We start from the raw sequence: 12,265 nt of genomic DNA on the forward strand, positions 1-12,265 counted from the left end.
TTATAGACCTTCTACAAACTATCTCCAATTTACAAAGTACACCTTGCACACATGTACCACAATCCAGGATAACAACATAGGACTGAAACACAAATAGATCAATATCAACCACACATATTACAGGGGTACTCAAGCAATCACATCAGTCAGAGCCAATAGTCAGTACTCCCTCTGTTTCACATAACCATGACTCCCCCCTCAAGGGTTCCTCCATAGAAAACACGATCTGTTTTACCTCACATACCAAAGGCATATGCAGCGGGAAAAAACTTAAAGAACATCACTTAAAAACACTCCATTGGTTAAGTTAATGTCACAACATCAAGTTTGACATCACAACACAGCAGCCTAGACAGTGCCAGACCTGCATCTCCTTTTTCCTTAAGCACATCCAGGAAGTAATTGAGGTTAGTGGTTAATGGTTATCACACATAATAATCCCTCTTTTTAGCCATAATCTGACAAAGGTAATCATCTAACCAAAAGCAGATAAAACCATATTCATAAAGTGAAAGATCCCACACAAGGGGGAACCTAAGGGTGCAAAATATCCTGGTCACAGACCATAAAACATAATAACAAATAGAACTAAACAAGACTGCAATCAGATATCTTCCTGACTATCTGAGTCAGTTGTTGCATACTCTTCTCCTTCATCTTCTTTCTCTTCATCAACATCATTTTCACCAGCATAATCTTCATCATCATTTCCTTCATTACCATCACCACCCTGTACCGCTTCCTTCTTCTCCTCTTCTATCATATCCTTCATTAATGTCTCCAGTTTAATCTCTATTACAATGCTAGATCTGATGGAACCCTCCAGCTCTTTACAAGTTTCCTTCAGCTGAACAATGACACTCTTTATGGAGGTGGAAGGGTCAGGTGCCTGAAAGGATGTCATAACAATGCCTGGGACATGTGCTCCTGCAAAGAGTTTGTAGTGTAGTGATAAGGGAAAATTCCCTTTATTCACACTGTCAATGGGCAGCAAAATACCATGATGTTGATTTAGGATGATTCCACAGATGAGGGATGGAAAGCAGATGGGCATTTTTATAGTAGTAGAGAAGGCATGTTTCAGCACTTGTTCAAAGACATATTTTCCAAAGTCAAACGCTCTTTTTGTACCAACAACATAAATAAATTTACCAAGACCAATAGAGATTGTTGATGTATGATTAGTGGGCACCGAGTTGGCAGTCCCAATCCTATGAAGGATGGCATATTTTACACTTAACTTACCAGCAGACAGCTTCCCTTTGTTTTGGTAATGTCTGACCTGCTTGGTCGTGATCTCTTTGCACACCTGATCATCGGTAGCTTCCAGCTCAGCCTGAGGTACATTTGTTCTTCCTAGAAATTTACTGATCACAGTCGGGGAGAATGTTACAACATTTCCTCTCATATAAACTTTACCATAATCAACATTTTTCATATCATCATATCCATCAGGGATAGTCACCACAAACTCATTTACTAAATTTTCATAGCAAGGTCCAAAGTGTGTGACAGTCTTCATCATCCCAACAACTTCTATCAGTTCCATGACCTCTTTACACTTAAGGGAATCCTTCTCCAGTTCCCTTTCCAGGGCTACCCTCCTCTGAATGACATACTTCCACCTTTCTGCATTCTTCACATAATGTAAATAAGCATTGTCCAGTGGAGCTTTTGGCATAACAGCATGAGGCTTCTTGTTAGCATATGTCTTTATAGGGGTGATGTCTTGGACATCCTTTTCAACATCAGACTCAGATTCACTAGAAGAGACAGCTTCCCTCTTTCTAGTAGGGGTAATAACCTTACTCCATGATCTAGTAGGTCCAACAGGATATTTTCCTGTGGAGCTTCTAGAAGGAGTTCCTTTCAAACCACCAGCTTTTCTCTTCACTTCCCTGGAGGGAGAATATTCAAACACAATTGTCTTTCCTTTAAGTATCTGCGGTCTCTTGGCAATTCTAGGAGTAACAATACTTGTAAGGGGTTCTTCATCAGAAGTTAGTTCTTCAACAATGAATACAAAATCAGCTTTCTTTTTACTTCTTCTCTCACGAGCGGCATGTCCGGGAACGCTTTCCTCAGCTTTTTTTACTAGAGTCATTGTCAGGGCTTGGATCTTTTTCCAAATATGTTTGAACATCTAGAAAAACATCTGAGTTTACTTCCTTCAAAATAGATGCAACAAACTTCCTAAGTTCCTTATCAGTTGCACTTCTTTCTGCTTCTGTGGGTTTTTCAGTGTCGTCAGCATGCACTAGGGTTTCTTATTTCATACCCATTAGACATAGATTCTTATTCAACAACATTGTTATATATATAAGGGATGATAGGTTCAGAAGACTTACCAGAAGTCTTGACAATTTTTGACACAAAAGGTGTAGCTTTCTTTTGAGGAGGAGGATGAACCGTGGATAGAGGGGCAACATCCAAGATCAGATCTTCCAGGTTGATCATTTGGAACGATTCGTTTTCCCTAGACATTGGGGAGGAAGATCCGCTAATTTCAGTTGGGACATGCATGTGAGTGGGTGAAGATTGTTGAGACATGTTAGTTGACACTTGAGGCAGATGGAATAAGGAAACGTTTTTGAGAGAGAGAGAGAGAGAGAGAGAGAGAGAGAGAGAGAGAGAGAGCAGATGTATGGAAGAGAATGAGGCGTTTGAGTGGAAAGGGTAGTGGAGATTTGTCCTAAAGGATACACAGTGAGATAAGGGGTTTAGGTAAGCGTGTCTAGTGTAATGATGAGAGATATGCTCTTGTCTAACACACTTAATTAGTTGTAATTTCTATAAATGCTCATTAACAAAAATCCCAAGTTTTCCTCTTAACTTTGGTAAAAATATCTGCAAGTTGATTCTCCGTGCTAACATGCTCAAGTGTGATGACTTTGTCTTCAATAAGTTCTCTAATGAAATGATGCTTGATGTTAATGTGTTTAGTTCTACTGTGTTGAATAGGATTTTTTGAGATGTTAATAGCACTCAAGTTGTCACAGAATAATGTCATGACATCTTGTGTGACATTATATTTTATCAACATTTGTTTCATCAACATTAGTTGACAGCAGTTGTTGCCTGTTGCTATGTACTCAGCTTCAGTAGTGGACAGGGATACACAATTTTGTTTCTTGCTGAACCATGAAATCAAATTGTTTCCTAAGAAGAAACATCCTCCAGAGGTACTCTTTTTATCACCAGCACTACCAGCCCAATCAGCATCACAATATCCTACCAACATAGAATTTGAATCATGTAAGTACAACATTCCATACTCACTTGTGATATTCACATACTTTAGAATCATTTTTACTTGATTGATGTGACTCACTTTGAGTTCTGCTTGATACCTAGCAGACACACCAACAACAAAAGTTATATCTGGTCTACTTGTTGTAAGGTATAAAAGGCTGCCAGTCATGCTTATATATAAACTTTGGTCAACACTTAAGCCTTTTTCATCTTTAGATAACTGTAAGTGAGTAGGTGCAGGAGTTCTTTTGTGACTAGCATTCTCCAATCCAAATTCCTCCACAATACTCTCAGCATATTTGGTTTGGCACAGAAAGATGGAGTCTTCCATCTATTTGACTTGGAGCCCAAGGAAGTACGTCAGTTCTCCTACCAAACTCATTTCAAACTCAGATTGTATTTGCTTGACAAAATGTTGGACCATCTCATCTGACATCCCTCCAAACACAATGTCATCCACATAGATCTGAGCTATCATAAGTTTTCCATCCTTTTCTTTGACAAAGAGAATTTTGTCAATTCCACCCTTTTTATATCCATGATTGATGAGAAATTCAGTTAATCTTTCATACTAAGCTCTTGGGGCTTGTTTTAAACCATACAGTGCCTTCTTTAATTTATACACATGATTTGGGTATGTACGATCAATAAACCCATTTGGTTGTTCAACATACACATCTTCATTTAAATAGTCATTTAAGAAGACACTTTTAACATCCATTTGGAAAAATTTTAACTTTAAAAGACATGCCATTCCAAGTAACAATCTGATAGACTCCAAGCGAGCAACTAGAGCAAAGGTTTCATCAAAGTCTACTCCTTCCGTTTGGGTGTATCCTTGAGTAACAAGTCTGGATTTGTTTTTGGTAATAACCCATTGTTCATCAGACTTGTTCTTGTACAGCCATTTAGTGCCAATAACATTTGTTCCTACAAATCTTGGAACCAAATCCCATACCTCATTTCTTTTGAATCGACCAAGTTCATCTTGCATAGCATTAATCCATAACTCATCAGTAAAGGCTTCCTTGATATTCTTTGGTTCAAATTTAGAAACAAAACAGGCATTTGACACAACTTCCCTTGATCTGGTGATTATGCCTTCATTTAGATTTCCTATAATAATCTCCTTAGGATGATCTTTCTGAATTCTGATGGAAAGTCCTTTGTTAGTTAAGTCATTCTCTGTAGGTTCAGTATTAGCATTTGTGTCTAGAACATCTTCTAGAGCACCATTCATTGATGTTTCAACATCATTTGTGACATCAGCTTTGTTAGTTGAGTCCTCCATTACAATGTTTATATATTCCATCATTACCTTGGTTCTGGAGTTGAATACTTTGTATGCTCTGCTGTTTGTAGAGTACCCTAGAAAAATTCTCTCATCACTTTTAGGATCCATTTTTCTTCTCTACTCACAATCTCCCAAAATATAACATTTACTTCCAAATACATGGATATATTTCACAGTTGGCTTTCTTCCTTTCCATAGTTCATATAATTTGGCTGATGTGCCAGATCTGATAGTCACTCTATTTAGAATATAGCAGGAAGTGTTCATGGCTTCAGCCCAAAAATGATATGGTAGTTTCTTAGCATGAAGCATGACCCTGGCACATTCTTGAATTGTTCTATTTTTATGCTCAACCATACCATTCTATTGTGGAGTGATGGGTGAAGAGAACTCATGACTAATTCCTTCAGAAATGCAGAATTCCTCAAACTTGTTGTTCTCAAATTCCTTTCCATGATCACTTTTAATCCTGACAATGTCATAATCCTTCTCTCTTTGAATCTTTTGTCATAGTTCTTTAAACACTTCAAACACTTCTGACTTTTCTTCAATGAAGTTCACCCATATGAACCTAGAGAAGTCATCAACAACAACATAGGCATACCTCTTTCCTCCTAGACTTTTAACTTGCATATGTCCCATCAAGTCCATATGAAGTAGCTCCAAAATTTTTGAAGTGGTCAGATGTTGAAGCTTCTTGTGGGACATTGATCGGCCACCATTTACACTCTGTTTTCATCATCTATCCAGCATTGAATCTTCATGAATCGGTAACATTTTTCTTTTTATTTTAGTGATTTCTTTAGTTTATTATATTTTATGTATTTCCGCTTGTTTTATGTTGCATTAGTAGTTTTTCTCCTTTTGTCGCATTTTATGCGTTTTTGTGTAGACTATTTGGTTTCCAGGTCTGATAACAAGTCCGAAAGTTGCGTACCGGAAGAATGGAGGTCAGAGACTTAATGAAAAGCGAAAAATAGACAAAACAGGGGGGCTGACACGGGTGCCCATGTCAGCTGACACGGCCCATGTCAGCATGTGCAGAGCCAGCCATCCAAAGCCCAGAAAATAGTGGGCTGACACAGCCCGTATCACCATGGATTGCATGATTGGACTTACATTGGAGCCAACACGGGCAGCAGTGTCACCTGACACGGCCCGTGTTGGCCATTTCGCCCCAATTGCTGATTTTTCATATTTTAACCCCTTTTGACGTCTGGAGGGCAGTTTGGGCATTTCGCAATGTTTTTAGTTGTTTGGAAGCTATTTAGTTTGAATTTGGGCACAGAGAAAAGGGACTTTGGATCGTGAAAGAAAGGAGACAGAAAGAAGAAGCGACCCTGTAAAGTGTTTTAGAGGAGAAGAGATCTTCAAGATCGGAAGAAATTGAAGGTCAACTTTCATCAATAACAACTTGTAATGTCTTTAATTTGTAATCTACTGTCTTTGAATATTATGAGAGGCTAAACTCCCCAATGCTAGGGGGTGTCCCTGAATTGCTACTGTATGAATATTTTATCCATGTTCGTATAATCATTGATGTTTTCTTAATTCAAATTGCTATACAACGCGCTTAATGCTTAATTTTATCGGACAAATGAAATTCTGATCTCTGTTTAAGGTTTAGGTCGGACAAACCGCCTTATCACTTGTTGTATAATAAAACTCGCGTTTAATCACTTAGGAATGAGGGTCAAACTGTGGTTACTGTTAATTCTTGATAAACTAAGTATTTCATAACAACAATTTGAATAACTAAGGAATTAGGATTGAAATTGCCTGTTAATGGTTTTTGACTAAGGAATTAGAGAAAACTACTCTTGAGAAACGGTTTTGAATTATTATAACATAGATGTTATATGATCTGGAAGAAGTGTAATACAAAGCAATTCATACATCTGGCCCTAGCATTATTTCTCATATCGGTTAAACTATTTTTATACGCTTTATATTTTTATTTCTTATTATTTGTGAAAACAATCATCAAACCCCATATGAACTTTTGTTCAATCGAATTATTATAAAGATTGATACTTGCTACGCAGTCCTCGAGATTGATACTCGGGATAACTCCCTTTTTATTACTACATTGGTGCAAATAGTACACTTGCTATTTTACCAATCAAGTTTTTGGCGCCGTTGTCAGGGACTGCCAAAAGTATAAGTTGAAAAATAATTCAATTGGAATTTTGTTGCTCTGCAGCTAAAATTTTTCTGTATTATTGTTTATTCTAATAATTGTTTAATCTGTGTATGCGATGTAAGGCCTCAGCTGAATTTCTTTTTGACATAGAACCTGAAAGATTATTGCGTGCAAGACGACGAAAAGATAGGCTAGAACTTTCAGAATCAGCCCCTATTGTTTCTGAGTCTGAAAAAGAAGAAGTTGTTTCAGTTCATTCGGAAGACTCTGAAGCTGTTTCTGAACCAATGGCTGAAGCCCCACTACCTCCTGCAGAAAGACTTTTGGGTGATTATGGGGGTGCAAATGCTCCTACTAGAAGGTTAACAATTATGAACCAACCGGTAAATGTTGATCACATTTAGCTGCACCCTTCAACGATTAGTCAACTCGAGAGGAGACCGTTCTCCGGAAAAATCAATGAAGATGCCAACAAGCATTTACAAAGATTTCTGACCATGACGACATTGTTGAAAATTGAGGGACACTCAGAGGAAGCTAAAAAGTTGGTGATGTTCCCGTTTACACTGTCGGAAGATGCCGAAGAGTGGTTTTACTCTTTACCCGCGAGAAGCATAACAGCTTGGCAACAAATGGAGACAACATTTTTGAATGAGTACTTCCCTGCTTTTGTGTATATCCGTAAGAGATATGATATTGTTAATTTTAAATAGAAGGAAGGAGAGTCACTCAGAGACGCTTACAAGAAGTTCAAGCGATTGTTGGTTGCATGTCCTACTCATAACATGGATGCAACTGAACAGATACAAAATTTTGTGAATGGACTTAGAATGAAGACTAAGCAACTCATAGACACAGTTGCCGGTGGCTCAACAAACTTTACAACAACCACTGGAATAAAGAAAATCATTGAAGCCATTTCAGCAAATGAGCATCTGGAACTCTATGACCGCAGTGTAAGTCAACCTGAAGGTATCATTGATCTCAAACTAGCAAATCAAGTTGTGAAGATGGAAGATCAAATAACAACTGAAGTAAAGACAAGACTCAAGAAAATGACTCTTGACAGTCAAACGGTGGCACAAGTGCAACCGGTCCAACCTATTCAAGCTGTTAGTTGTGAAATTTGTGGAGGTCCTCACTTCGCCATGCATTGTGTGGCAACTGCTCAACAGGTAGAAGAGATTAATTTTCTGAAGCAGAACAATCCTTACTCCAATACATATAATCCTGGATGGAAAAATCATCCAAATTTTTCCTGGAAGGACCAGCAAGGAAATGCTCAGAAGCACGCGCCCACCCAGTATCAAAGTCAACCACAACAACAGTATCGTCCACAACAACAACAACCTTACCAGCAGCAGCAGTTTCACCCATCCCAACAACAATTTCAACAACAGGTTCCAAGAAAAGCAGATTGGGAAATTGCCATTGAAAAAATGGCAGCTCAAAGTTCACAATTTCAAGAGGAGACTAGAAGTAATCTGAGAAACACTGGTGCTTCAATAAAAAATCTGGAAGTGCAAATGAGTCAGATTGCTCAACAACTTGCGGGTTCGCAAACACCAGGTGCATTACCGAGTGCTACAGTTACAAATCCAAGAGAGCATAATAATGTGAGTGCGGTAACCACAAGGAGTGGTAAGGAAAAAGAAGTCCCTGAAAAAGATGATGAACAAGAAGACCAATTGCTTGAAGTTGATTTGGATATAAAAGAAAATGAGGTTGTTATTGAAGAGGTGACGGTACCTGAACCTGTGGTTAAAGAAAGAGTTAGTGAATCAAAGCCGGTTGTCAAACTCCATTTCCCAACAAGAAATAAGAAGAAAGAGAAACATGAGAAGAACTTTGAGAAATTCTTGGAGATGTTCAAAAAGCTTGAAATCAACATTCCGTTCTTGGAGGCACTTGAGCAAATGCCCTATTATGCTAAATTCATGAAAGATATCATTTCAAAAAGGAGGAGCACTGACACTGACTCTATTGTACTAACCAAAACTTGCAGTGCTATTTTGTAGGGTATGAAGATTCCGGTAAAGAAAAAAGATTAAGGCTCGGTAACTATCCCTTGCACTATCGGGGATAGATCTTTCAAGAAGGCCCTTATAGACTTGGGGGCAAGTGTGAGCCTCATGTCTTTATCCATCTACAAGAGGTTGGGGATTGGAAAAGTACAGGATACCCGAATGACACTTCAATTTGCTGACCACTCTGTGAAGAGACCTTATAGAGTGGTGGAAGATGTTCTTGTGAAGATTGATAAGTTTGTGTTTTCGATAGACTTTGTGATCTTAGAAATGCCAGAAGATGAAGAGATACCGCTCATTCTTGATAGACCATTTTTGGAGATCGGGAGGTGTTTGATAGATATAGAAGAAGGCACCATGACTCTAAAAGTTTATGACAAAGAGTTAAAAATTGATGTGCGCAACACCATGAAATACAAAGATGATGTGGCCACCAGTCAGCACATAGAGGTTATTGATCAAATGGTTCTGAAAGAAAATCCCCTAGGTGAACAAAAATTACCCTTGGAGAGAGTTCTAAGTCTCTCAATCTTTGAAAACACTCGAGAAGTTGATGACAAGGAGATGGAAGTGTTAACTATGATGGCAACACAACAACCCTTTAAGGGATCCCGATCACTCCGATGGGAAAACTTAAGGGAACCTCAAGTTGAAGAAAAGAAAGATGAGACCAAGAAAGTGGTTGAGCTGAAACAGTTACCTGACAATCTCAAGTATGTTTTTCTAGACCCCGAAAGGAAATGCCCGGCTATTATAAGCTCTCATCTAGAGGTTTCTCAAGAAGACAAGCTTGTCAAGGTTTTGAAGAAACAAAAAAGTGCCATGGGATGGGCAATAGAAGACTTGAAGGGAATTAGCCCTACGGTGTGTATGCATAAAATTCTCATGGAGGATGGTTACAAACCGGTGGTGCAACCACAAAGAAGATTAAACCCCGTGATAAAGGAAGTGGTTAGGAAAGAGGTTGTTAAACTGTTAGACGTCGGGTTAATTTATCCCATACCCGATAGCTCTTCGGTGAGTCCGGTTTATGTGGTCCCGAAGAAAGGTGGAACTACAGTTATAAGGAATGAGAAAAATGAGTTACTCCCTACTAGGACGGTCACGGGTTGGCGTGTGTGCATCGACTACAGGAGGTTGAATTTGGCAACCAGAAAGGACCATTTTCCGCTACCATTCATTGATCAGATGTTGGAAAGGTTGGCAGGTCATGAGTATTATTGTTTCCTTGATGGATACTCTGGATACAACCAGATAGTTGTTGCACCGGAAGATCAAGAGAAGACAACTTTTACATGCCCTTATGGTATCTTCGCCTACAGAAGAATGCCATTCGGGTTATGTAATGCTTCAGCCACATTCCAAAGATGCATGACCTCCATTTTTGCGAACATGCTCGAAAAGCATATGGAGGTCTTCATGGATGACTTTTCGGTATTTGGTTTTTCTTTTGATAATTGTTTAACTAACCTTTCCCTTGTGTTAGAAAGATGCCAACAAACCAATCTGATTCTCAATTGGGAGAAATGTCACTTCATCGTTTGAGAAGGAATAGTCTTGGGTCACAAAATCTCTCACAAAGGGATAGAAGTGGACCAAGCCAAGATTGAGGTAATAGAAAAGCTACCACCTCCTGTGAACGAAAAAGATATAAGAAGTTTCTTAGGACATGCGGGTTTCTACCGCAGGTTCATAAGAGATTTTTCCAAGATAGCTAAACCCTTAACTACCCTGTTGGTTAAGGACAATGCTTTCATTTTTGATAAAGAGTGTGTCGTTGATTTTGAAACGATAAAAAATAAATTGGTGACGGTACCTATTATCATTGCTTCTGATTGGTCTCTACCATTTGAGATCATGTGTGATACGAGTAACATCGCAGTGGGAGCAGTTCTTGGGCAACGTAGAGATAAGCTTCTGCATGTCATATATTATGCCAGTCATGTATTAAACCCTGCACAGATGAATTATGCGACTACCGAAAAGGAGTTGCTAGCTGTGGTATATGCCTTTGATAAATTCAGGAAATATCTGTTGGGTTCTAGAGTCATTGTTTATAATGACCATGCTGCTTTGAAGTATTTGTTTGCTAAGCAGGACTCGAAGCCAAGACTGTTGCGATGGATTCTGCTCCTCCAAGAGTTTGCGAAAATATTGTGGCAGATCACCTCTCCCGGATGTCCCCAATAGAAGAGAATGAGGAGAAGCGCCCAATAAAGGATGAGTTTGCTGATGAACACATCCTTGCTGTTATTGGAATGCCTTAGTTCGCAGATTATACGAACTATCTAGTAGGTAGGGTGATCCCGAGTGAATTTGACTCTAACCGTAAGAAAAAGTTTGTTCATGATTGCAGGTTCTATTTGTGGGACGACCCTTTCTTATACACGAAGGGAGTAGACGGGTTGGTCAGAAGATGTGTTCCAGAAGAAAAACAGAGGGATATGCTAAAAGCTTGTCACGCTTCGGACTATGGTGGACACTTTAGTGGTGATAGAACCGCTGCCAAAGTCCTCCAGTCAGGCTTATATTGGTCGACACTATTCAAAGATGCTCAGTAAATGATCAAAGAGTGCGATAAATGCCAAAGAATGGGAAACATTTCGAAAAGAAATCAGATGCCGCAAAATCCCATGCTGGAAGTTGAACTCTTTGATGTATGGGGTATTGACTTTATGGGACCTTTTCCGCCGTCATTTGGAAAGAATTACATCTTGGTGGCGGTGGATTATGTATCCAAGTGGATAGAAGCAGTTGCTCTACCAACAAATGATGCAAAAGTGGTGGTCATGTTTTTGAAAGAAAACATATTTGTCAGGTTTGGAGTGCCAAGAGCTCTTATTAGTGATGAAGGAAATCACTTCTTAAATCACCTAATGGAGAAGCTACTCTTGAAATACAATGTGAAACATCGGATATCCACTTCATACCACCCGCAAACAAGTGGTCAAGTTGAAGTGTCAAATAGGCAGCTGAAACAAATCCTAGAGAAGACGGTTAATGCTTCTCGCAAGATTGGGCGAGTAAGCTTGATGATGCGCTTTGGGCATATCGTACTGCTTTCAAAACACTGATTGGTATGTCCTCGTATCAATTGGTATAGTAAGCCATGTCATCTACCCTTGGAACTTGAACACAAAGCTTTGTGGGCTTCCAAATTCCTTAACTTGAATCTTGTGAAAGCTGGAGAATCCCGAATCCTTCAACTCCATGAGTTGGAAGAATTTAGGAACCTGGCATATGAAAATGCAAAGATCTACAAAGATCAAACGAAGAAATGGCATGACAGAAGAATCCAAAGGAAGGAATTCTGGGAAGGACAGATGGTACTATTGTTAAATTCAAGGATGATGTTGTTCTTTGGAAAACTGAGATCGAAATGGTCGGGTCCATTTGTGGTGCACAAGGTATATCCCCATGGAGCAGTCGGAATAAAAAATCCTTCCAATAGAGACATTTTTAAAGTGAATGGCCAGAGATTGAAGCCGTATAATGTGGGGCAAGTTGTGGGCCAAATTGATGTTGTTCATCTTGTCTGATAAGATGTGC

At 39.1% G+C, this 12,265-nt stretch overlaps 1 protein-coding gene across 1 annotated transcript; it reads right to left on the reverse strand.

The window, feature by feature from the left end:
- Positions 1–604: 604 nt before the first annotated feature.
- LOC127096496 (uncharacterized) lies at positions 605–2,104 on the reverse strand. The gene has a single exon (XM_051035057.1). It carries the CDS (start codon positions 2,102–2,104, stop codon positions 605–607), a length of 1,500 nt encoding a protein of 499 aa, XP_050891014.1.
- Positions 2,105–12,265: the final 10,161 nt, after the last annotated feature.

This window comes from Lathyrus oleraceus, chromosome 6, assembly GCF_024323335.1.
Source record: "Lathyrus oleraceus cultivar Zhongwan6 chromosome 6, CAAS_Psat_ZW6_1.0, whole genome shotgun sequence".
In the NCBI taxonomy this organism is placed as follows: Eukaryota; Viridiplantae; Streptophyta; class Magnoliopsida; order Fabales; family Fabaceae; genus Lathyrus; species Lathyrus oleraceus.